This window comes from Carcharodon carcharias, chromosome 13 (genome assembly GCF_017639515.1).
Source record: "Carcharodon carcharias isolate sCarCar2 chromosome 13, sCarCar2.pri, whole genome shotgun sequence".
In the NCBI taxonomy this organism is placed as follows: domain Eukaryota; kingdom Metazoa; phylum Chordata; class Chondrichthyes; order Lamniformes; family Lamnidae; genus Carcharodon; species Carcharodon carcharias.
In genome coordinates, this window is record NC_054479.1 from 70,947,575 (window position 1) to 70,974,188 (window position 26,614).

At 42.4% G+C, this 26,614-nt stretch overlaps 1 protein-coding gene across 2 annotated transcripts in view; it reads right to left on the reverse strand.

The window, feature by feature from the left end:
- The window catches only part of med15 (mediator complex subunit 15), a 66,576-nt gene that overhangs the window by 31,908 nt on the left and 8,054 nt on the right, over positions 1-26,614 (reverse strand). The window contains exons 3-4 of one of the 2 annotated variants that reach the window (XM_041203214.1): positions 23,414-23,521; positions 6,312-6,427 (exon numbers count right to left, since the gene is read on the reverse strand). In XM_041203214.1, the coding sequence (XP_041059148.1) occupies positions 6,312-6,427; positions 23,414-23,521 (224 nt within the window). The remainder of the gene's footprint in view (positions 1-6,311; positions 6,428-23,413; positions 23,522-26,614) is intronic. The other variant, XM_041203215.1, reaches the window with a different exon arrangement.

Below are 26,614 nucleotides of genomic sequence, written 5' to 3' on the forward strand. Positions count from 1 at the left end.
TATCTTCTTTGAGATGTGCATTTTGACCAGATTTCTTTGTGAGTGAAGCAGATATCAAATGCAGCTTTTATCTGTAAATTATGCGACACATTTCCAGTATTATCCAAAGCAATTCAGTGATAAAAGTTACATGTCAGAATTGAAAATGATTCTGTTCCATGGCATGAGGCATTTCTAAATCAGCTGAAGTGCAGATAAGATGCATTCCCACCCAATGTGTTGGATGTGGCAGAGATGTAAAGGTATGAACATCCAAACTTAGTTACTCCCACATTCCCTTCTCCTTGGAACATTGTTAATGCTTATCCCAGTCCTGTACATGCTCTTCCTTTCCCAGCTAACGACCCTGATCTTGATATTCTCTAACATCATAGAAGCTCCTGTTAACTCCCAAGATATCCTTTGCCTTGTAAATTCTGGTCTACGATCACCAGTACAGCCTGACCCCTATCTCTCTACTGCTGAGTTTGATGCCTGTGTTAATTCCCTCTGGATATCAATGCAGAAGTTTGATGACAAAAACAGAATTACCTGGAAAAACTCAGCAGGTCTGGCAGCATCGGCGGAGAAGAAAAGAGTTGACGTTTCGAGTCCTCATGACCCTTCGACAGAACTTGAGTTCGAGTCCAAGAAAGAGTTGAAATATAAGCTGGTTTAAGGTGTGTGTGTGGGGGGCGGAGAGATAGAGAGAGAGAGAGGTGGAGGTGGGGGGGGGGTGTGTGGTTGTAGGGACAAACAAGCAGTGATAGAAGCAAAACAAAAACAGAATTACCTGGAAAAACTCAGCAGGTCTGGCAGCATCGGTGGAGAAGAAAAGAGTTGACGTTTCGAGTCCTCATGACCCTTCGACAGTGATAGAAGCAGATCATTAAAAGATGTCAACGACAATAGTACAATAGAACACATAGGTGTTAAAGTTAAAGTTGGTGATATTATCTAAACGAATGTGCTAATTAAGAATGGATGGTAGGGCACTCAAGGTATAGATCTAGTGGGGGTTTTTTTTTAATTTTTTTTTAAAATAATGGAAATAGGTGGGAAAAGGAAAATCTTTATAATTTATTGGAAAAAAAAGGGGGAAACAGAAAGGGGGTGGGGATGGGGGAGGGAGCTCACGACCTAAAATTGTTGAATTCAATATTCAGTCCGGAAGGCTGTAAAGTGCCTAGTCGGAAGATGAGGTGTTGTTCCTCCAGTTTGCGTTGGGCTTCACTGGAACAATGCAGCAAGCCAAGGACAGACATGTGGGCAAGAGAGCAGGGTGGAGTGTTAAAATGGCAAGCGACAGGGAGGTTTGGGTCATTCTTGCGGACAGACCGCAGGTGTTCTGCAAAGTGGTCGCCCAGTTTACGTTTGGTCTCTCCAATGTAGAGGAGACCACATTGGGAGCAACGAATGCAGTAGACTAAGTTGGGGGAAATGGAAGTGAAATGCTGCTTCACTTGAAAGGAGTGTTTGGGTCCTTGGACGGTGAGGAGAGAGGAAGTGAAGGGGCAGGTGCTGCATCTTTTGCGTGGGCACCACCCCATGTCCGCAAGAATGACCCAAACCTCCCTGTCGCTTGCCATTTTAACACTCCACCCTGCTCTCTTGCCCACATGTCTGTCCTTGGCTTGCTGCATTGTTCCAGTGAAGCCCAACGCAAACTGGAGGAACAACACCTCATCTTCCGACTAGGGACTTTACAGCCTTCCGGACTGAATATTGAATTCAACAACTTTAGGTCGTGAGCTCCCTCCCCCATCCCCACCCCCTTTCTGTTTCCCCCTTCCTCCTTTTTTTTTCCAATAAATTATAAAGATTTTCCTTTTCCCACGTATTTCCATTATTTAAAAAAAAATTAAAAAAAAACCCCACTAGAGCTATACCTTGAGTGCCCTACCATCCATTCTTAATTAGCACATTCGTTTAGATAATATCACCAACTTTAACTTTAACACCTATGTGTTCTATTGTACTATTGTCGTTGACATCTTTTGATGATCTGCTTCTATCACTGCTTGTTTGTCCCTACAACCACACCCCCCCCACCTCTCTCTCTCTATCTCTCCGCCCCCCACACACACACCTTAAACCAGCTTATATTTCAACTCTTTCTTGGACTCGAACTCAAGTTCTGTCGAAGGGTCATGAGGACTCGAAACGTCAGCTCTTTTCTTCTCTGCCGATGCTGCCAGACCTGCTGAGTTTTTCCAGGTAATTCTGTTTTTGTTTTGGATTTCCAGCATCCGCAGTTTTTTTGTTTTTATCAGAAGTTTGATGAGCCTGTCCTAGTCTTGGACAGCTCCAAATTTGTGAGGCCTAGTGTATTCTTATTTCTCCTGTCTGTTTTAATAACAATGGCCTCTCCATTCCACAGCCTCCTCAGTCCACTGTACAATCAATTTTACAGGTCACATTTCCTCTCTGCTCACTCCCTCCATCCCCTTCACAGAGTAATGTCTGAACAGTACATCTTTGTCTCCTCCTCACCCTTTAACATGCAAAGACAATTTGTGTTACTGGACTTTGGATTATTGCCCATTTTAGACTATTGCCCAATCAGGTGTCGGTTAACTGCAATGGAAATTAAACTGGGGAAGAGAGTTGTATCACCAGGTGGCTGATCCAATAACACCTGTTCACAATACTGCTCAAAGCCAAAGTGCATACCCACCCCCCACATTCCTAACCAACAGTGACCAAATCATAGATAGTTTCACCCTTATTCCTCTTTATTCCTCTTTATCGATCAACATTCTTGTTTTTATCAACTCGTCTGACCTTAAATAGAACTCCCATCTATCCACTGTTGAATCTGCTTCCAACAAGCTCTTCTCAAACCTCAAAGCTTTCCCTCAACAACTCATAACTCTCTATTAAAGCTCAAATCTGCCCCAAAACTTGAACAGTACTCCCATTTTCTGGGAAGCGCATTTCATCACTTTTGCTCAATAGGCAATTCCCTTCTCACTCTTACCTCTCCACATTAATACCACAATAGTGCTCCTTAGACCCTCCTGCTGCTCCCAAGCTTCATTCTAAATGCTCATCATGTTGAAAGCAAGATTCATTGAGGCATCCTATTCCTTCTCATTCTTTGCTATAACAATAAAGCTACGGAACTCCTTACTTAACTGAAATTCCCCCATTGTCTTCAGGCTATTAAAACACCACTTTGGTGTCACCAAATCACCAAGTTCTGGCTCTTCACTTTGCTTTCTTGATAAACATAATGTGGACAGTTCTCTCCACATTACCTAGAATTAGTGTTCTGGGCTGGTTCAGACACATCATATTTTGAAAAAAAGATCAGTCCATTCCATCTCCAGATTCAAGAATCAAGTATTGGATTCAAGAAGGAATCTTTAGCATTTTGTATAAATAATATTAGTTGCATTGTTTAAGACATATATTGACTGCATTTGCCTGACATTGATGCTGCAGTAGTGTTTAATTAGGATGGTCCTGTCCTTTGAACAGTTAAAATGTATAGCTGGGTTAGAACCTGCTGCACTACTATCCTAATGAACGTCTCTGCAGATGCTGACAAAACAGTCTGAATACTTAACTAATAAAAGTGAGGTCAGTTACAGTTTAATACACTAATAATAGCTGGTCCAAAGAGTTGATGCTGGCTTGCGATCATTAAATCAAGGCAGAGAGTGCTTGGAGAATACATGCATGTTTATCAAGAAAGCAAAGTGAAGAGCCAGAATTTGGTGATTTGGTGACACCATGAATGCCAGTCCAAAGACATAATATATGGTTTTGAGAAAATGGAGTTGAGGATGAAGATTCTTGAACCTGGAGATGGAATGGACTGATCTTTTTTTCAAAATATGATGTGTCTGAACCAGTCCAGAACACTAATTCTAGGTAATGTGGAGGGAACTGTCCACATTACGAGGTACACTGATTGACAGAGCAGGCGCAAAGGGCCACATAGTCTACTCCTGCTCCTCCTACTTATGCTCTTATGTCGACCCAGCCATGGCTGTGCTGGACAGGATAATGGTATCTTCCCTACTTGTCCATAAATTACTTGTTTTCAAATGTCTTCTGGAAGTCCATATAAATGATATCCATAGATATTCCCCTGTCCACTACTTTAGCCACCTCCTCAAAAAATTCAATCAGGTTCTTCAGCGTGACTTATCCTTGACAAATCTATGGTGGCTCTCTCTGATCAGCTGAATTTTCAAGGTGCTCAGTCACCCTATCATCAAACAACAGACATTTCATATCCTGCTCGATATTCCATCCTCTTTTCTGGCCAGTGTTTCAGGATGAACAAGTCTGTTTGCACTGTCTGCATTCTATTTGACCCCAAGCTGATCTTCCACATCAGGAATATTGTCTACTTCAGCCTCTGTAGTATCACCCATCTCTGCCATAGCCTCCATCTGCTGTTGAAGCCCTCATTCATATCCTTTGGCATCTCCAGACTACCATTTTCATGGTCTCTTGGTGGGCTTCCCAAGTTTCACCCCCAGTAAACTTCAGTTCATCCAAAACTCTGTTCCCTGTATACGATCCTGCACCACATACTCCTCAATAATCACCTGTCTCCCTGTCTTTACCGATCCTAGCTCCCTGTCATTCAATGCCTCAAACTTAAAATTCTCATTCTCATGTTTACTTCTCTTCACCAGCTTCATCTCGCCACTGGGGTCAGTGCTTTCAGTCCTCTAGGCTCTATGCTCTGGAATACACTCCCTAAACCCCTATAGCAACCTCCATCCCCTTCTTTAAAAACATCTGTTGATGTGCCTTGGTACATTTTTCCACATTAAAAGTTTTTTATTCTTTCACAGGACATCAACATCACTGGCTAGGCCAGCATTTATTGTCCATCCCTAATTGCCTTCGAGAAGATGATGCTGCTTCTTGAACCGCTGCAGTCCATGTGGTGTAACTCTTTCGAGTACAAACACGTTTCCATCTGTTCCTATTCAGATGAAGTTATATTGTTTCATAGTTTGCCACTGTGAGATTTGAACTCTTGATCTTGGGGTTACAAACCCAGTACCATAACCACTTGGCTATTTAGGCCAAGCTCCATGTGGTGTAGGTACACCCACAGTGCTGTTAGGGAGGGAGTTCCAGGATTTTGACCCAGTAACAGTGAAGGAACAGCGATATAGTTCCAAGTCAAAATGGTGACTGACTAGGAGGGGAACTTCCAGGTGGTGGTATTACCATGCATCTGCAGTAGGGGTCATCGGTTTGGGAGGTGCTGTTGAAGGAGACTTGGTGAGTTGTCGCAGTGCACCTTGTAGATGGTACACACTGCTGCCACTGTGTGTCAGTGGTGGAGGGAGTGAATGTTTAAGGTGATAGATGGGGTGCCAATCAAGCAGGTTGCTTAGTCCTGGATGGTGTTGAGCTTCTTGAGTGTTGTTGAAACTGCACTCATCCAGGAAGTGGAGAGCATTCCATCACACTCCTGACTTGTGCCTTGTAGATGGTGCTGTATAAATGCAAACTGTACAAGCATTAAAGGAGGTTGAAGTACAAGATTTCAACAAAGAAGTACATTCAAACTGAGGGCTTCCTAAGAACACATCCATCCAGCACTACAGATATTACTTGGGGCCACTGTTAAGTTATGGGACAAGACTAATAAAATGTCATTAGATTATGGGGTAAAGCTAACAGAGCATACCATTAAGCTGACAGTAAAAAAAAAATGCAAAATATTAAGAGCTCAATCGATAAACGACAATCGTTACACTTGCTGACCGATATTCACACTATGATTAGAGACATGAATAATAATGTTAAATTGGGAAATAGACTCTGTTAAACAAGCATAATTTTTTACTTAGATTTAGGGCTGGTAACCAGTAAAATAAGAAAAAAACATACAAAGAAAGACTAAACAGGAATACACTGTAATTTTAAAAAGAGAGCACACCTAGGAAGAAGCTTGCAGACTTCCTCTATCAATTACCTTGACAGTGGACACTAGTTTGCAAATAACATCAGCATGATTTAGTTTGAAGAACCTATTTAATCTTTAGAGTAAGACCACAAAATACAGTAGTGACTATCCTGTAACCTCCAGCCCCTCAAATTGAGGTGGAGGGAAAATTAAATAAAACAGCCTTAGCCTCCCACATGAGGCTTTTCCACAAAGTCACAAAGTTAACGAACGAAAAAGTGACGGCTCAGAGATGGTTTTGAACAACAAATGGAGTCTCATTTCCATTAATACACTTTATGGTCTAAATCACAAGTCACATCCATCCTGCCTTTAAACACTTCTCAGGATTTCTATTCCTAGGAAATGTGGCATTGAAAAAGTCAAAACATTTTGCTGGACTTACCTCACAGAGCTTTGCTGGGATGAAGGAGGCTGGGGGGACGGCTGTGGCTGTGGTGGTGGAAGCATCGTCTGCACTTGCTGGACTGGAGAAGGTATCATGGCAATCGCATTGTTAACCTGTAGTTAGGCAGATGACACAAGCAGTGCAGGCAATGAATACCCACAATATCACAGAACACACCTCCTGCATCCTTCCTCATACTCAAAGCACAGGCTGTAGGATTACCTCCCATTAGAGAGTGCAGTCTATAAAGACCTAGCCTACATCATCACAAAACCTCGTCACTACTCTTTATGGGTTGCTAAGGTAAAAGTACTGTGCTCTGCTAACCCAATTATAACTAGTTCATATTTAGTGGTTCAATCCTGAAGCCCGACAACTAAGTCAAAGTTGAGATTCAATTTGGTTAGGTTGATTAAAAAATAAATCGTAAATCAGAGGAAATTTTCTCAGTTCCTCCCCTCCCCAACAGGACATATTGTTTGTGTTCAACTGCACTTCAAAAGTACTTCATTGGCTGCAAAGTGCTTTGGGACATCCTCTGGACATGAAAGTTGCACTACAAATGCAGGTTCATGCTCTGTGGTCAAAATGAAGTGAAGCCAAATTCAAATCACTTCAAAGCTACTAAACTGAAGTTACATTATGTAGTTTTGGCCAAATATAGCAAGTTGTCAGACAATTGGATCTTTCCCAGCTGAACAACCTATGAATTCGCAAATTATCCCAACAGACTTTACGGTGAAACAAAAAATGGTTTACGTTTACGGCTGTGAACAGCTATGATCAGATAGCAGGATAGAATCAAAGTGCAGAAACACCTGGGATTAACCTCTGCTCTGCGCTGAGGTAGGCAGCACCAAAGGGCTATGACAATTAGCCTCAGTGTCTCTGGAGTAGGTAGGGTAATCAGCCAGGGTTGGTTAACCAACAGTTCCTGCTGAATCATACACACGTAAACATCAGAGGAAGGCAGACTGAGCTTGGGCACAATGCCCCCATGGTCAAATAGAATAGTGTGGTGCCATGAGTCTCACCTTGTGCTGTTGTAACAGATGTCGGCTCACCCCTACTTCAACCATTTAATCAGTAGAACCAGCACTGTTGCACAGATAGAGCGTCTCCTAGAGAGGAAGCTGAAAAGTTGGTTGGGGGGGTTCCGGGCTGCTGTGAAAGCACATGGGTAGGATAGTGGTGTGCTTCTGGAATCCAAACCGAGAGCCCTTTATATTTTTCATTTGCATTAAGAATTTGGACAAAGGCATAAGAGGAATGACACTGAAGTTTGTTGATTGCACCAGAAAAACTGAAGAAAATTTAGAGAGTGCAGGGAAAACGAAGTGGAGTGGGCAGGCAGGTGGCAAATGCAGTTGTGTGTCATAAAATGTGCAGTACGTTTTGAGGAATGAGAGTGTAAAATGTACCATGAATGGTAAGGAGTGAAGAATCAGAGACTGAGAGAGTTAAGAAACATACATCATTCGAAGGTGGCAACGAGGTAGAAAAGGCCATAACAACACAATGACATTCTGGATTTTATACCCTATCTAACTTGAAAAGTCAGCTGTGTATCTCTCCCTCCACAGATGCTACCAGACCTGCTGAGTATTTCTAGCACATTCGCCGGTGAAGACATGATGGGCTTAATGGCCTCCTTCTGCACCATAACAATTCTGTGATTCTATGATACTATTTATAAAAGAAGTGACACCCAATCTGCACAAAGCACAGGATTAGTCCACAACTGGAGTATTGCTTGTGGGAGGAACACAAACGCAAGCAATATCAGCAACAAGAAGCAAAGGAAGACAGGCCTTGGAGTTATATGTGGATATGATATGGTATGTGTGCTCTGCCCAAAGGCAGGTCCTCGGCTTATTGTCTGCTGATGCTTCATCCTGAGCTGCTTTCTTGGCAGGTTTGGACAGTGGTGGTTTGCCATTGCCTTCCATTCTCACAGGCAGAGCAAGGAGGTCACATAAGTGGGTATACAGTGCACAAGTTTTGAAGAGGGCAGGACAGGTTAAGAAAATGGTTAAAGAGGCATATAGGATCCTGGGTTTTATAGGGGCAAAGAGTACAAAGGTAAGGAAGTTCAGTGAACCTGTAAAAGACACTGATTTGGTCTCAACTGGAATATTCTGCCAAATTCTGAGCACCAGACTTTAGGAAGGATATGAAGGCATTAGAGAGGGTGCAGAAAAGATTCACAAGAATGGTTGCAGGGATGAGGAACTTCAGTTATGTGGATAGATTAGAGATGCTAGGGCTGTTCTCCTTGAAGAGAAGGTTGAGAGGGGATTTGATTGAGGTGTTCAAAATCATGAGGGGTCTAGACAGGGTAGACAGAAACTGTTCCCATTGGTGCAAGTGTTGAGAACCAGAGAAGATATATTTAAGAACCAACAGCGGCATGAGGAAAAACCTTTTTACTCAGCGAGCGGTTAGGATCTGGAATGTTCTGGAATGTGGTGAAGGAAGATCCATTTTGGGGCTTTCAAAGGGGAATTGGATGAGCACTTGAAGAGAAAAAAATTGCAGGATTACGGGGAAAGGGACAAGCTGAGTTGCTCTTGCAGAGAGCCAGCATGGACATGACAGGCTAAATAGCCTCCTTCTGTGCTGTATCCATTTTATGATTCTCATCCTGGACTAAAAACTGTGATTTGACATGAAACCCTTGTAATTTGCACTTCACCTCAACATGGTACACAAAGATAAAAATGAACTTCTGGTTGAAAGGTTTCTAAAAATGGAAATCCCTCAAGATGATTTATGAGTTCCAATTGTGAATGCCTCCTTTAGAAAAGCTACCATCAGGTCAAGTACAAGTTTGGAACATTAGGTTGCACAATAGCTATTGTTATGTCTGTGCGTGAGTGCACTTGTGATATCATTGCATTTTCTCTTCAAGTGTTGCAACTGTTCCTTTGTGCTACATACCTAACAGCACCATGATATATTCCACAGAGAACAATGTATGTCCTACAAATAATGTTTAAATTTTTAACAAGTGTGAAGACTTAGTTCCATCACGAGCCCAATGCACAACAGTCTAATACTGAGCAACGTAGATATGGAGGTCCCACTCTCGGTTCCTGGTTGGTGCTGTGTCAGTTGTTTTAGCAGCTCAAATGCAAGAATTGGTTTCAGTGTCCTGGGCTAGGGAAAAGGTAAAATCATCCAACCAAACACTAAAACCATGGGCTGTACTAAACCTATATAAAAGATCCTAACAACATGGACTAATGAGAAACTATCACATAAAGAAAGCGCCCTTTGGAATCTCGCAGATTAGACAATAAGGGGAGGAGGAAATGAAAAATTATAAAAAATGGGATCTATATCTATAAAATGAAACACTTGGCATTGTTTTTATTCAGTGTATGCATGTGGGAGATATATTCTACATACATACATATATGTGTATATATATATATATATATATATATATATATTAGATACCTAGCATACCCTCAGGGTCTTTGTTATTATTTTATTTAGGGCAGCTGACTTGAGCAAGGTTGGCTGGGCTCTTTCATTGGGCAGAGTAATGGCAATGCTGAGGAGTAATATAAATCACAGAATCACAGGCAGATGAGGCCCTTCGGCCCATCGAGTCTGCACCGACACGTGAGAAACACCTGACCTACTTACTTAATCCCATTTACCAGCATTTGGCCCATAGCCTTGAATGTTATGACGTGCCAAGCAATGCTGAGGAGTAATAGCAATGCTGAAGAGTAATAGCAATGCTGAAGAGTAATAGCAAAGCTAAAGAAAAGTTGAATGCTTTCAAAGCCACCTTTATGCAGAAGGAAGTTGTGGATGTTCATAGGGTTAAATCAAAATGAGACTGAGTAACTGGTTATGTGTAGACAACAATTTTAAAATGACATGCTTAAGGAAAATAACTCTTAGCAGTAAGTATCAAACTCAGCTGAACATAACACATTCAAATGGACACTAAAAAAAGGTAAAAGCAAAATACTGCGGATGCTGTAAATCTGAAATAAAAACAGAAAATGCTGGAAAACTCAGCAGCTCTGTTAATGCTGAAACGTTAACTGTTTCTCTCTCCACAGATGCTGCCGGACCCAGAGTTTTCCCAGCATTTTCTGTTTTTACTTTTCAACCATGTTAGAAGGATCATTATAGCTGCACTGGAAAGAGAAGGGGTTATTGAGGAATCTAAACATGCCATCAATGAACGGTTGAATTTTTGAGGGAGCTCAAAGTTGGTGGATGTTGGAATCCTAGTCGTATCATGTTTTGGATTTTCAAAAAGCCTTTGACAAAGTACCACAGAAAAGACTACTAATCAAAGGCAAATCTTGTGGGATTGGTGTACAAAGATAGGTTAGACTAAAAAAAACTAGTCGCATTCACATAGACAGAAGGTTATGGACATTAGATATATTGCATGGAACCACTGTGAGTGGAGTTCCATGGGGATCAGTGGGAGGGTATTGTACTGCACTGTTCAAAATGGTCTGAATGCAAGAGTTAGGGCAACACTGCCCGCAAGGGTGATACACACATGTGTGTGCATGTAAGGTCTTTCAACAATGAAAATAGTTTTGAGGCAGACCTCATTTCATTGGTAACTGGCCCGTCTCTGTCAATGTCTTTGAATATAGATGAATGTACCAGGATGCATTTGGGTATCCAACCATGTATACACATGCAGAGTCTTGTGCTCAAGACTGCCGAATGGACAAGAATCTGGAAATTGAATGCAAAAGTCATTGTAGGTACACAGCTGCTGCTGTAGAACTGTTGCAAAAGCAAAGTGCTAGAATGCACTGCCAGGATAATTAAATACTATCCTTTCTTGCCTTTTGGGGTCAGGGAGAAATTTCCTAGAGTTTGTTCCCAAATTGGCCCATGATTTTACAGCTCTTCCTGTGACTGTATATGCTGGGAAGGCATGTAGAGAAAATGCATGAGGTGGGGTGATGCTGATGTAATGATATTGCAACGTTGTACATTGCCAGTTTTGGACAGGCTTGATCGACCAGCTGTTCTGTGTCATCCATTTGCATATTACCAGCAGATCTAATCAGGAATTGCAATTTGCACAGCTATGCCATGAATCTGAGAATGGTGAGTTATTTAGAAGAATGAGCCTACTTCAAAAATGAAAGCACTAACTATTGCCATTGCCATTTGATGATGGTGATTCTATGCCAGTGGTTCTCGAACATTTTTGGTTGAATGAGCACTTTTCAAATTGATTAACGACAGGTTCCCCTCCATTTATATTAAAGTGCTTGATATCAGACATCAATTTAAATACATGTCATGTAGTATAACTCTCGGCTAGCCCAAAGACTTCAGCCACTTTCCTCCTATATTTCAAAGCAGATATTTTCCTACTGTTTCACCTCTGTAACCAAAATTTATTGTTTAGCTTCTTGTGCTGACTACTTACACGAAAGATTTTATGAAGAACAACTTTTAAGAAATAAACACCTAACTTTTCATTGGGTCATTGTACAGCAATTGGATGAAAGTGACATCAGGCATCAGCAGCACATTTGCCAGCATCTGAAATATTCCCACAAATGCAGTGATGTTTGGAGCTATGGGCAGCCACTGGTTTTTTCATAATTAGCAGCAATAACCCACAGGCTCACAACCACGCTGCTAATGACTGACATGAACTTCATGTTGGCCTTGCCAGCGAGGCTCACATCCCATGAAAGAATAAAAAAATCCAAATGCTGCATGAGGTCTTCAGCAGCCACTCATTCACTTATTTCTCAGACCCCATGGAAAGTTTCTATGGACCTCCAGAGGTCCAAGGACCCAAGTTGGAGAACTCCAGCAGCCATGGTGTTTGTGCCATGCTGCATTATTTGATCTGGATCTTGGTCTCCACAGCTAAACACAGACCAGATGATACCAGAAATGTATGGGTATACATATCAGGGAAGAGTTGACAGGCTGGGAATCTTTGAGAAAGGGCAAAAGGTGACCTATTAGAGGCCTTTGAAAAGTTTTGATAGGGTGCAGACGGAGAGAATGTTTCCTCTTATGAGGAAGAGCATAACTAGAGGCCATCAATATAAGACAGTCACCAATAAATCCAACAGGGAATTCAGAAGAAACCAAAATCGCTACCACAGGGAATAGCTGAAGCGAATAGTATAAATACATGTAAGGGGAAGCTCGCATGCATATGAGGGAGAAGGAAATAGAGGGTTACGATATTAGACTTGGATGAGAAAAAACGTGAAGAGGCTCGAATGGAGCATCAACACTGGCATGGACTGATAGAGCCAAATGGCCTATTTCGGTGCCCTATATCCTATGTAATCCAATGGAAAAACCCATCCCACTTGAGTTTGTACTGGATGAGCAGAAATTTCCTCCAATCAAATATCAGGAAGGCTGAAGCCACCATTTTCAGTCCCTGCTCCAATCCTTAGCTACCAACTCTATTCCTTTACAAAAACAGAATTACCTGGAAAAACTCAGCAGGTCTGGCAGCATCGGTGGAGAAGAAAAGAGTTGACATTTCGAGTCTTCATGACCCTTCAACAGAACAACTCTACCAACTCTATTCCTTTCCCTGGCAACAGTCCGAGATTAAGACAATCTGTTCACAACCTCGGTCCCACATCTGCACCTGAAATGAGCTTCCGACCTCACACTCGAGCCATCTCTAAGACCGCCTATTTCCGCCTCCATTACTTCGCTCGACTTAGCCGCTGTCTCAGCTCAACTGCCGCTGAAACCCTCATTCATTCAATTCTTAGCATAAGAATTGGTTATTCCAATGCACTTCTAGCTGGTCACACACATTCTGCCCCTCAGTAAACTTGAGGTCATCCAAAACTCTGCTGCTTGTGTCTTAACTCGCAAGTTCCGGTCCCCTATCACCCCTGTGCTCCCTGACCTACATTGGTTCCCATTCAAGCAATGTCATGATTTCTGAAAGGAAGCAGCGACTCCACAAATATCCCAATCCTCAATGATGGGGAAGCCCAGCATTTCAGTGCGAAAGAAAAGGCTGAAGAATTTGTAGCCATCCTCAGCCAGAAGTGCCCAGTGGATGATCCATCTCGATCTCCTCCAGAGGTCCCCAGCATCACAGATACCAGTCTTCAGCCAACTCGATTCATTCCATGTGATATCAAGAAACGGCTGAATGCAGTGGATACTGCAAAGGCTATGGGCCCTGACAATATTTCAGGAATGGTACTGAAGACTTGTGCTCCATAACTTGCCGCACCACTAGCCAAGCTGTGCCAGTACAGCTACAACACTGGCATCTACCCGGCTATGTGGAAAATTGCCCAGGTACGTCATGTACACAAAAAGCAGGACAAATCCAACCCAGCCAATTACTGCCCCATCAGTCTACTCTCCATCGCCAGCAAAGTAACGGAAAGGGTTGTCAGCAGTGCTACCAAGCAGCACTTACTTAGCAATAAGCAATAAGTTACCTGCTTACTGATACTCAGTTTGGGTTCCACCAGGGTCAGTCAGCTCCTGATCTCATCACAACCTTGGTCCAAACATGGACAAAAGAGCTGAACTCAAGAGGTGAGGTGAGGGTGACTGTCCTTGACATAACATAAGAACGAGGAACAGGAGTAGGCAATTCAGCCCCTCGAGCCTGCCCTGCCATTCATTACGATCATGGCTGATCTCATTTCAGTCTCAACTCCAATTTCCCGCCCACTCCCCATGATCTTTCGACCCGGCACTCATTAAAAATGTCTATCTCCTCCTTAAATTTATTCAGCGTCCTGGCATCCACTTCACTCTGAGATAGAAAATTCCACAGATTCACGGCCCCTTGAGAAAAGTAATTCCTCCTCATCTCTGATTTAAATCTACCACCCCCTAGTCTAAAACTATGGCTTCTCGTTCATGAATGCTCCACAAGGAGAAACATCCGTTCCACATCTATTTTATCCCTTTTAGCATCTTGTATACCTCAATTAGATCTCCTCTCATCCTTCTAAACTGCAGCGAGTATAGGCCTAAACTGCTCAATCTCTTCTCATAAGATAAGCCCCACATCTCTGGAATCAATCTAGTGAACCTCCTCTGAGCTGCCTCCAAAGCAACCACATTCCTCCTCAAGTAAGGGGACCAAAACTGTGCACAGTACTCCAGGTGCAGTCTCACCAATGCCTTGTACAGTTGCAACAACACTTCCCTATTTTTATACTCTATTCCTTTAGCAATAAATGCCAAAATTCCATTTGCATTCCTTATTACCTGCTGTACCTGCATACATGCATGAGGACACCCAGATCCCTCTGCACTGAAGCATTCTGAAGTTGCTCTCCATTTAAATAATAAGTCGCCTTTTTATTCTTCCGACCAAAATGGATAACCTCACACTTATCCACGTTAAAGTCCATCTGCCAAACTTTGGCCCATTCACCTAACCTGCCCATATCCATTTGTAAATTTCTTATTTCTTCATTTCAACTTACTTTCCCACCTATTATGGTGTCATCTGTAAATTTAGCTATAGTACCTTCTATCTCTGAATCCAAGTCATTAGTAAACACTTGGGGCCCAAGGACCGAACCCTGTGGTAGCCCATTAGTTACAGCTTGCCATTCAGAAAAAGACCCATTTATCCTGACTCTCTGCTTTCTGTTGGTTAGCCAATCCTCTAACCAAGCTAATATATTACCTCTAACTCTGTGTAATATTAACTTGTGACATCAAGGCAGCATTTGACTAAGTGTGACATCAAGGAGCCCTAGCAAAACTGAAGTCAATGGGAATCAGGGGGAAAATTCTCCACTGGTTGGAGTCATATCTAGCACAAAGGAAGATGGTTGTGGGTGTTGGAAGTCAATCATCTCAGTTCCAGGACATCACTACAGGAGTTCCCCATGGTAGTGTCCTCGGCCAAAACCATATTCGGCTGCTTCATCAACGATCCACCCTCCATCATAAGGTCAGAAGTGGAGATGGTCACAGATGATTGCACAATATTCAGCACCATTTGTGACTCCTCAGTTACTGAATTAGTCTATGTCCACATGCAGCAAGACCTGGATAATATTCAGGCTTGGGCTGATAAGTGACAAGTAACATTCACGCCACACAAGTGCCAGACAATTACAATCTCCAAGAAGAAGAGAGGATCTAACAATCTCCCCATGGCATTCAATGGCATTATCCATCACTGAATCCCCCACTATCAACATTCTGGGGGTTACCATTGACCAGAAACTGAACTGGACCAGCCAGTTGACAAGAGCAGGTCAGAGGCTGGGAATTCTACAGATAGTAACTCACCTCCTGACTCCCCAAACCCTGTCCACCATCTACAAGGCACAAGTCAGGAGTGTGATGGGGTACTCTTCACTTGCCTGGATGAGTGCAGCTCCAACAACACTCAAGAAGCTCGGCACCATCCAGGACAAAGCAGCCCACTTGATTGGCACCCATCCACCACCTTAAACATTCACTCCCTCCACCACTGACGCACAGTGTCAGCAATGTGTACCATCTACAAGATGCACTGCAGCAACTCACCGATAACACCTTCCAAACTCATGACCACTACCATCTAGAAGGACAAGGGCAGCAGACGCATGGCATCACCATCACTTGAAAGTTCCCCACCAAGCCACACACCATCCTGACTTGGAACTATATTGCCGTTCCTTCACTTTTGCTGGGTCAAAATCCTGGAACTCCCTCTCTAACAGCACACTGAGGGTGTACCTACAGCATGTGGACTGCAGTGGTTCAAGGCGGCAGCTCACCACCACCTTAAGGGAAATTAGGGATGGGCAATAAATGCTGGCCTAGACAGTGATGCCACATCCCATGAACAAATAAAGAAAAAAACATTCTCGTCCTTGTTTTCAAATCCCTCCATCGCCTCGCCCTCCCTAATCTTGTCCAACACCACAATCCTCCGAGATGTCTATGTTCCTCTAATTTTGGTTTCTTGTTTATTCCCAATCACAATTGTTCTGCCATTGGTGACTGTGCATCCAGTTGCCTTGGCCCCAAGGGAATACCCACCCTACACCTGTCTCTCTCTACCTTGCTTTTCTCATTTAAAACACTTCTTAAAATGTTTTTTGACCAATCTTTTGCTCATCACACCTAATAACTCCTCATGTGGCTCTTTAGAAACTTTAGAACCATGGAAAAGTTACAGCATAGAAGGAGGCCATTCAGCCTATCTTGTCCATGCCAGCCTGAGGACACCCAGGTGCCCTTTCTAATCCTACCTTCCTGCACCCGGCCCATAGCCCTGCAGCTTACAGCACTTAAGGTGCAGATCCAGGTACTTTTTTAAAAAGTTTAAAGTTTCTGCCTCTACCACCAACTTGGGCAGCGAATTCCAGACACCCACTACATTCTGCATAAAAAAGTTCTTCCTCATGTCCCCCCCTACACCTTCTGCCACTTACCTTGAATCTATGTCCCCTGGTTCTAGAATTCTCCACAATTTTATCCTGTCCACTCTATCTATTCCCCTCATAATTTTGTACACCTCAATCAAGTCACCTCTCAGCCTTCTTTGTTCTAAGGAAAATAACCCCAACCTAACCAATCTCTCCTCGCAGCTACACTTTTCTAACCCTGACACCATTTGTTTTATACTGTTCCTGTGAAGCGCCTTGGTTAGTTTCATTACATTAAGGGTGTAATATAAATATAAATTGTTGTTGTTTGACTGCAACACGTGTAAGAATTTCAAAGATCCTTCAAAAATTCATTTTGTTAGTCTAGTACTCTAAATAATGGTTGCAGAGAGCCGTAATCTGGCCAAGTCTAGTCTAAATTGTAGTTCATTAGACACCAAATACAAGTAAGATAGAGAAGGGGAGCAGAAGAGATGGAAAGATTACATTTAAAAATAGCCTTTTTAAAGAAATAATGTGGCCTATTAAATTTGTAGCACTAAATAATCTCATTACCTCAATGAGATACTGTTGTTCTGTCGCTATTATTGGATGAATTTGGCTCTCTGCTCACAATCAGCAGCTTCCCTTACTGCAATAAGTTCTGAATTACCTTTGTCCTCTTTGTAATCCAATAGCTTCAAAATCAACCCATCCCTCATTATTGTTAATGTCTGTCAGTCTTGTATTTAATTCCTCCTTGCTAGTATTTGCTCCATTTATTCAACACAATTTCTTTTCAGCTGCCCAACTTATTTCTCATCTTTTCCGAGTGTCAGTTTGGTTCAGTTGGCACCACTTTCAAATCCTCCCTTAAAGGACATCAGGTCTTAACCCATGCTGACATCCAGGTACCATACTGAGGCAGTGCTGCACTGGCAGAGGTATCCAGCTAAAACATTTAACCACTGGTAGCTGATAAACAATTCCACAGCACCAATTGAACAGGAGCACGGAAAGCTTTCAGGCCAACATTCTTAAGCTAACATTACTGAGATCAGGTTAGCTGACAATCCATCTCACTGCTTCTTGCAGGATTTTGATATATGCCCAATAGCTGACACTTTCACCAAGACAGTGGGTTTAGAGTGTTTAACAATGGCCTGAGAAACACAAGGATTACCTTCATAAAAGCACATTCTTAAGCTTCAAATTTCACCAATTGTACAACAGTGCAGCCCCAATAACCAGGGGATCAAATTCAATAATTCTGCTGGATAGTTTATAGCATTTTATTTGTGACAGTTTCTGCTTTGGACTGTGATAATAAGGAATTGGCTCACAAGGGGCTGATTTACTCAGGACACCAGTGGCATAAGGCAGCAGAATTTATGGCGGGAGCAGGTTTAGGCCAATTAGATCTGTACCATCTTTTCTCCGTATTCCCTCAGACGATAGTGTCTGGATATGACTTTACCAGACCAAAGATATTTCAAAAAATTTACTCTTCAAATAGGATTTTCACAACTATAAGGTTCAAACATCATATCCATCAATCTAGCAATTCAAATAAAGCAAATGACACCCTTACCCAACATAAATCTATTAATTTCAGTCTTGAAAGCTCCAACTGTCTCCCAACATCCAGTCACTTGGAGGAGAGAATTTCAGATTTTCACTACTCATTTAGAAGTACTTCCTGATGCAATTCCTGAACAGCCTAGCTCTAATCTGAAGATTATGTTCCTTTGTTCTTGAATCTCTCAAATAGTTACTCCATCTCTATCCTGTTGAATTCTTTTACCATTTAAACATCAGAGTCAGATTCTGAATTCAAGGAAATAAAAGGCATGTTTATTCAACTTGTTTTCATCATTTTATTTATTCTTTCATGGGATGTGAGCATTGCTGGCAAGAATGGTATTTGTTGCCCATCCCTAATTGTCTTTGAGAAGGTGGTGGTGACCTCTGCAGTCCATGTAGGTACATCCACAGTGCTGTTAGGGAATTCCAGGTTTGTGACCCAGCGACAGTAAAAGAACAGCAATATAGTTCCAAGTTAGGATGGTGAGTGACTTGGAATCTTCAGGTAGTAGAATTCTCATGCTTCTGCTGCCCTTAATTGACACCCTGAACCCTAGTGAATCAACAATGCAATCCTTCCATGGACAATATATATACATAGAAACAGAAACTAGGAGGAGTAGGCCATTCGGCCCTTCGAGCCTGCTTGCCATTATGATCATGGCTGATCATCCAACTCAATAGCCTGCTCCCGCTTTCTCCCCATATCCTTTGATCCCTTTCGCCCCAACAGCTATATCTAACTCCTTCTTGAAAACATACAATGTTTTGGCCTCAACTACTCTCCGTGGTAACGAATTCCACAGGCTCACCACTCTCTGGGTGAAGAAATTTCTCCTCATCTCAGTCCTAAATGGTCTACCCCATATCCTCAGGCTATGACCGCTGGTTCTGGATTCCCTCAACATTGGGAACACCCTTCCTGCATCTACCCTGTCTAGCCTTGTTAGAATTTTATATCATCCCTTTTGAGCTGAACACAGTACTTCCAGATGTAGTCTGGTCAAGGCTCTGTATGAATGAAGCATCACTGGCATCCCCTTTGCATTTCAACCCTCAGGCGATAGTGTCTGGATATGACTTTACCAGGCCAAAGTTAGTTCAAAAGATTTATTCTTCAGATAGGATTTTCACAGCTATAAGGTTCAAACATCATTTCTATCAATCTAGCAATTCAATTAAAGCAAATGACAAGAAACATATAGTCTCACTCAGGCAAAAGCTCTCAAGTCCAATCATTAGCAAAATGTGGATCATTCATCTGTAACCGTGCTGCAATTCACTGCAATATCCCGATGTATACCTCGAAGCCAAAGCTAATGGGTGTTCATTGGTGGAATTGCAGAACCGACCAGTTCTACAGAAATACCCCTTGTTTCATTGCTTCTATAGAGTGATCTAAGGCAAGACTATTTGAAAGGAGGAGCTTTCGATATATTAAAAACTGGAGACATTTCATGGGGCTATTGAACACCCTAGATATCATTCTTCCTTCCACATACATCTGAAACACTGGTGGGATACGACTGAGAACAACTGCACACAATCACTGGTGAAGGTAATGTGGTTTGTTGTGAGCACATTGAACAGGTAAACTGCTTCCTATTTGATTAAATACAGCACACCCCAAAGTTCCAAACTGCTTCCTTCTGTCCCGAGTCTAAGCATGATTCGCCCTGCTGATTAACTTTTCTTCTGTCAAAGAAATTCTCAAGGAAAGGCAATTAGGCCTCGGCTCATTGTTTTTGGTAGCCTCCTCATTCAGTCGACTAACCGAGCAGATTCAGATCCTCCACATCACGGGAGGTTGTTGTGATTGAATGAGTGAACATCTCCCTGAAATGCAGGTTCGCTGATTATGTTAATTGGCTGAAGTGTGGGTGCTGAGCAGCAGGGTGAAGAAACAAGCCTATCCTTCAATGAGCTGACTTCAGACTGCACAAACTTTCTAATGCAGGGCTCTGATCGGGAGCTTCCAGCCTTTCAGTCTGGGCTGGAATCAATATGGTTGGGTATGCTCGATATGGACTCCCACAATAAGTAAAAAGTAATGTTGCATTTTACCCTGTAAAACCAGAGCCTGACAAGGGTTGAAAATCTACCCAAAAGTTTAAATGCAAACACACAAAGAACTTCCACTGTGCACCCTAACAATGACCTGATAAGATTCTGACAAGACTTTGTCTCACTGTATGATTTCCAACTCCAGCTACTATCTAAAATGAAACAATCTCTCAGCCTCAGGAAAAGTAAATTCTGTTGATGTTATTTATGTTGTACTATCTGCTCTCCTGAGTCTCAGCCATATGGGCAAGACTAACACAGATTTACTTCAGTGCAGTGAGGGCTCCCTTCATTAACGCACATAGTGTAAGTAGAAGCTAAAACTTAGATAAGCCATCACAAGGTTAACATGGTGGAAGGTTAACATGGTGCATTCAATAACCTGGTCAAACTTTACCTCTACCCATCAGGCTGAGCTACAGAATGCCACATTATTGAAAATGAGATGTTCCCATAATTATCCTCTAACATGCCGAAGGGCTGAGAGGTAGAACAGAAGTCATTCAGAGAATGCTTTAGGCAGTATTATACAAGAAAACAAGGAACAGCAGCAGGAGTAGACAAAATGGCCCATCAAGCCTGTTCCACCATTCAATACAATCATGCCTGATCTTGGGCTTCCACTCCATTTTCCCAAAATTCCCTGAGAATAAAAATTTGTCTATCCAGCCTTAAATGTATTCAACAATGGGGCATCCACAACACCCTGGAGTGAAGAGTTCCAAAGATTCACAACGCTTTGAGTGAAGTAATTTCTCCTCATCTCAGTCCTAAATGATTGGTCCCATATCCTGAGACTCTGTCCCCGTGTTCTAGATTCCCCGACCAGCAGAACTGATCTCTCTGCATCTGCCCTGTCGAGCCTTCAGAATTTTGTAGGAACTGTACTTCCTTGCAACAGGATGTGTTAAATGCAGAACACATGCTGTAAAGCACCTACCTTTCAAGCTGATTGCAGTTATTTCAACTGCCAATTCTATGTTCCCAGGGTTTCTGATATCTAGTGAAACCTATACAAGCAAAGGTTCACTGCTGGCAGCTTACCATTTTAATAACATCTACAACACAAAAAAAGCTACTGCTTCATTGGTAAACTGATGTCAGACATCACACAACAAAGGCAATAAAGTACTCATGCCTGATTTGAAGATTGCTAATATACAGTATGTGTATGTGGCCTTTCAAGAGATTACAGGAATAAACACAGTTACACCGTTCTAGGACCACCAGCTGAACTCCAGCAGTCAAGTACTGCCAATGCACAAAAAAATTCTTCCATATAATGTTGAACCAAACAGATAGCACCAATAAATTGACTCGACAAAACCCCAGATAAGCAGCAGGGGTGTGAACCGTGCACAATTTAGTTAACTGACAAGCTGCACATTTACGGGGGCATCATGAGAACCAAGCGGAGCTTATGCAGCTTTGCTTACAGTACCGGGAAAAAAAGGCTATTTAAAATCCATTCACAAGCTGAAAGCACAAATATGATTAAAACAATGTGCAAAACAAAAACATTACTTTGTAAGGACAGTTCTTTAAGTTGACTCCCCGAGGCAGCCTGTGACAACCTTGACCAGGCATCAAATTCAGGTGCATTTTTACTGCTGTTATTATGAATTGATTTGGTTTCAACAGCCAAAACAAATTTTTCAAATGAAGGTCAGAATGACAGGTAATCAGAGGCAACATTTTCACATCAAGACAGATTTGATTTCAAAAACCTAAAGTCACTCTCACACAGAAATCCAATGGGCCAAGAGCACAAATCCTGCACTGTGACAAGACTGTGTTAGGAAGCTGCTTGTGGTGTAACCCTCATTTGCTTAAGACTCCATTTAGTTATTTAATGTAGTAAAATGTTCGTCTTCCCCTCTGTGAATTTAAAATTAAAGCTGGTGGCACATTTTAACCAGGTTAAAGTGGGAGCAGTGATGTGTTGTAAATGGACACAGTGTGGTGCACACTTTCCCGACACAGGATGCTCATGGAATGATGCCTGGCTCAATAGCGCTTTGTGACACCAAGGCCCTTTAATTATCCAGCTTTCTACTCTCTCCTCCCAATTACACCTTCCCTTGCACCAGCAGGTGTTTCCTCAAGTGATCACTCTGTCTTTGCTGCAACAACTCTGTCTCTGCTGAGTGCCTGAGGCTGTTCAACCATGAGGTGGTATATCTGACGATTCTGGGGCATAATGAGCAGAAACCCTGGCCTATTTCTCCCTCTTTTATCCAGACTCACTAAAGCTAACTGCAGTGCCCCTACCCTCATGCTGTCAGCACAGTATTACTAAGGATGGAACCTGCATAACAGAAGGCTTGCCTCTGACCATCTGGGAAGCTGACAGCTTGGCTTTTTACTTCGACACCAGTTCAAGGTATTGTACCATGTATATGAAATCATCCTCCTATGTCATCTAAGTGCCAGTACAGGAATCCGAGTCATGGAAACCATCTTTAGTGCCATTCTCAAATTTTACTTATAAAATGTTGGAGGATTTCGTTAAGATTTGTCCCAATCAAATCTTATTTTGCTCCCTTTCCATTCTGAAAAGAAATCTGCTCAGCTTTATTTCCGAACTCTTCCATTCCTCAAGTCTAATTGCTGATGGTGAATGTCACCAGACTATTCAGCTATGACACCAAACTGTCTTCACACACTGTGCCCTTCACCTCACCCCCTACATACTCCAAGTAGGAGTCACCAATAGTGATTAAGAACAGGAATGCTGGCAGCTCGCTCCCCTCACCCCCCCCACTCTCCCTCCTCCCTACCCCAGTAACACTGAGGCCAATTCTGAAGTTTCAGCTGCAGCCCAAGTCAAGACCAGCCAGAACAGACCGGGGATCAAAAAGGATCAATAGGATCTCAAAGGAGCAATTACTGTAAACTGGATGGAGATGGGCTGAAATTTGATTCCCACCCTGATCTTACAAGAGAGAGCAGCAAATATTCTGGGAATTACAAGTATTTGGACAATCAAATGGGATTTCTGTGCGTTTCAGTACCTCTTTGGTTTTATAAAATCCAAACCTGCAGCACTACAAGCATTACACTACCCACAAGTCAACCTAGAGAGCAGCCCATTGTGCAGTTAAATACCTGTGCTATTTGCTGTCCTCCCAGAGGAACGGAGCTTTGAGGCGTGGACGATGCAACAGAGGCAGGTGGGAACCGTGGTCGCACAGCACGGGTCATAGAAGACATCATCTTTGAGGACAGAGGGACAACAGACAAGTAATCGCAAAACAAGAATGCAGTGCTGCAAGAATGAAAGGAAGCACACACGTCCCCATGTGGAATCACAACCAAGTGGGCAGCTCACAGGCACCTTGTCATACTAAGTCTTTTCTATGTGGCATTACAAATGGGGGAAAAGCATAGCCATTATGAACAGAACCAGAATCTAATGAGCAAATTAGACAGTTTCAACTTTCTGTTCTCACTGGAATTAAATCATTTTTGTTTAAAACTGAAAAATCTAATTCATTTCAATTTATATTTTACTGGGAGGTGGGGAGGATTCATCTTAAACCAGGGATTACAGAGTCTGTTGGAATCATGTCCATTTGTTGAATTTCTATGATAGTGTTGTCCAATAGCACAGGTGTGGGTACAGTGACACTGATTTAACCACATGCACTAATTTTAGTAGAAAACACCTCACACAATGCACATAAGCAAAATTCACACTTCACTGAACAAACATCTGCCACCATTCATTAATCAAAAAAGTAAAGCACTTAATCAAAAAAAACTCATGCACTCATGCGTTTATTAGTAAATTCAGATGAAGAAAAGCAAAGGTTAATGTTCACATGGTTACATCCTGTGAATGAGTATTGAGATCACTTGCCCAATGATTTTGTCTACTACTATTTATTTACTGATCAGGCATGCAATTAGCCACATCTGGATTCCCAAAGAGCCACACGTGCTTGGATAACACTGACCTAGGGCATACTGATAACTTTTGTGTGCCTATTTGCTTTGCCCCTTTCCCAGAGGCCCTTATGATATCTGGAGTACAAGCCCACCAGCACTGGTCGGCCTCCGATACCTCAGCCAAATGGGCAATTCTATGTCTATTTCTTTTTGGCCTGATGATGCCGGAGCTGACTGGGTGCCATGAATGTCACCTGCAAGTCATCAACCTGACTTTTACTGACTGCAAACCTCTGCGCCCTTCTTAGTACTCAGGTCATTTTTGTCTTAAGAGAGATTTTGCTCCTATAGAGAACAAAACCACCTGACGATGTGAGCATTAAAGTCAGCTGTTATGCCACAGGACAGGAATCAGATCAATGGAACAATGGGGGACAAAATGCGATGCAATCAAAAAAATTTCCCTCTATCTTGCAGTTTCTTTTTTTTTGCTATTATGCACAATTGTTTACCTGATCAACTTTCAGTCCTTGCCACTTTCTAAAGTGCATTTATGTCATGACATTTTGAAGGTGGAAGCAATCAAGATAATAGCGAATTAAATAATCTAAAATGTCTTCCCTTCCCGCCCTAAACTATTAGATTTTTTATAGGACGTGTGTACTTTCAAAAATAAAGTTTAAATTCAGCAATACTTAAACAAAAGAGGCAGCTGAGCAGAGACTGAAGGACAGAGGATCCAATGATTCCATTAGTTCACAGAAACACAGAGGCAGCCAGCGAAGGGCAATGGGAGGTGATTAAAACAGGAAGCATCACAACATGCACTGACTGACAGGCAATATCTTGAAAAAACCAAACAGGTAAAGTTACCCTGCAAAACTGCTGGATAGTCAGTCTACATACCAACGCCATCTCACATTTCAGCAAAAGAGCACATACCCTTTCACTGACCTGACCAGCACCTACAGATTAATATTACTGTGCACTACCTGTTTGTGTATCTAACAACATCTTGGTGACTTTCCCCAAGTCTGTCATGCATGTCAAACACAACACCTACTGTTGATGCGAAGCTGGTCTTAGCTTTCATCCTCTAGGTTGCTGGTTTTTCTCCTTTCCAACTGGATACCTCCTTTCAGCATCCAATTGCATAATGCAAAGCCAGCACTAAGGAGATTTTGAGCTACAGTTGTCATGACAGCTCCTCAGCCACCCTAGTATATACACTAAAAGCAAATTATAACACTGACAAAAACTCCCCAACAAGAATACAATTTCCAGGAGCTAAGACAGTGAGCGGACTTGGGCTCGGGTTGTTTTTCTGTTCCAAATCTCACTCACGAAGGAAACTATCAATGTATTTTGCAATCGGTAGCATTCAGTGCCACTCCTCTTAATCACATCATTTCTACTGTCCCGTAGCCATTTCCAACCCACTGTCCTTTACCCATGCATTTCCCCCAGCATGGTCACTCTTGGACTGAGAGCGGACGTGAGACAATGGGGTAACCTCTTACCATGCCCTTGAGTGTTCTTCAGTATCCATCATAATGAGAATGAACTGCTGCAACTGCCTCCCTCCTTACTGTCTACTTCGGTCATTCATACGAACCACATGAAATTAAAGACAAAATTCCAGAGCTCCAGTGTTTGTGACAGTCAGCAGCAGCCCTGCATCCAAGCAACATGGAGAGAAAGAATATGTGGCCTGGGGTAGGGGTGTATCTCAGCCCAACCATGATCCAGTCCCATTCTCCTGCAGCTCAGAGCTCTCCCATTGCCCTTCAACCCAGGGGCTGAAGATGACATTTTTGACTGTCATTGATGAATCAGAGCTCTACGGGACGGGAGGGAACAACGAAAAGGAGTGAGCAAGAGACATACACATAGAAAGAAATGGTAAGATGTACACAGAAAGAATGGGAAGTGCACTTGCAGAAATGGTAAGAAATTGTGAGAGGTGGACACAAACTAAAAGAGCAAGGGTATGAGAGGCTTATGGAAAGCGTGGGAGACATACAGAAGAGAAGGAAACAGAGAAAAAAAACTGAGGGAAAGCAGAAAGGATACTGAATGACAATTAAAGAGTGCTATAGAAAGAGAGAGGCAGAGGGAAATAATTTTAAACAAAGACAGAGGGGGAAGACAGGAGTTAGAGGGCAGAAAGACAACCAGCAAGTCTATACAGGCTGACAGTGCTTCTACCAAGAACAATATCACAGGAGATTTGCCTTTTATGCTTGCTGGAGCAAACGTTTGCTCCAGAATCACTCAGTTCTTAACCATTCCAGCACTGAACTTTTGAATACTACATAATGGGAAACCTAGGTATATGGGAGAGGACGTCAATCAATAAAGTAAGGGGAACCAGAACTGGTCCCAAGATGGAGAACTGGGCTAGATGCATTGAAACTA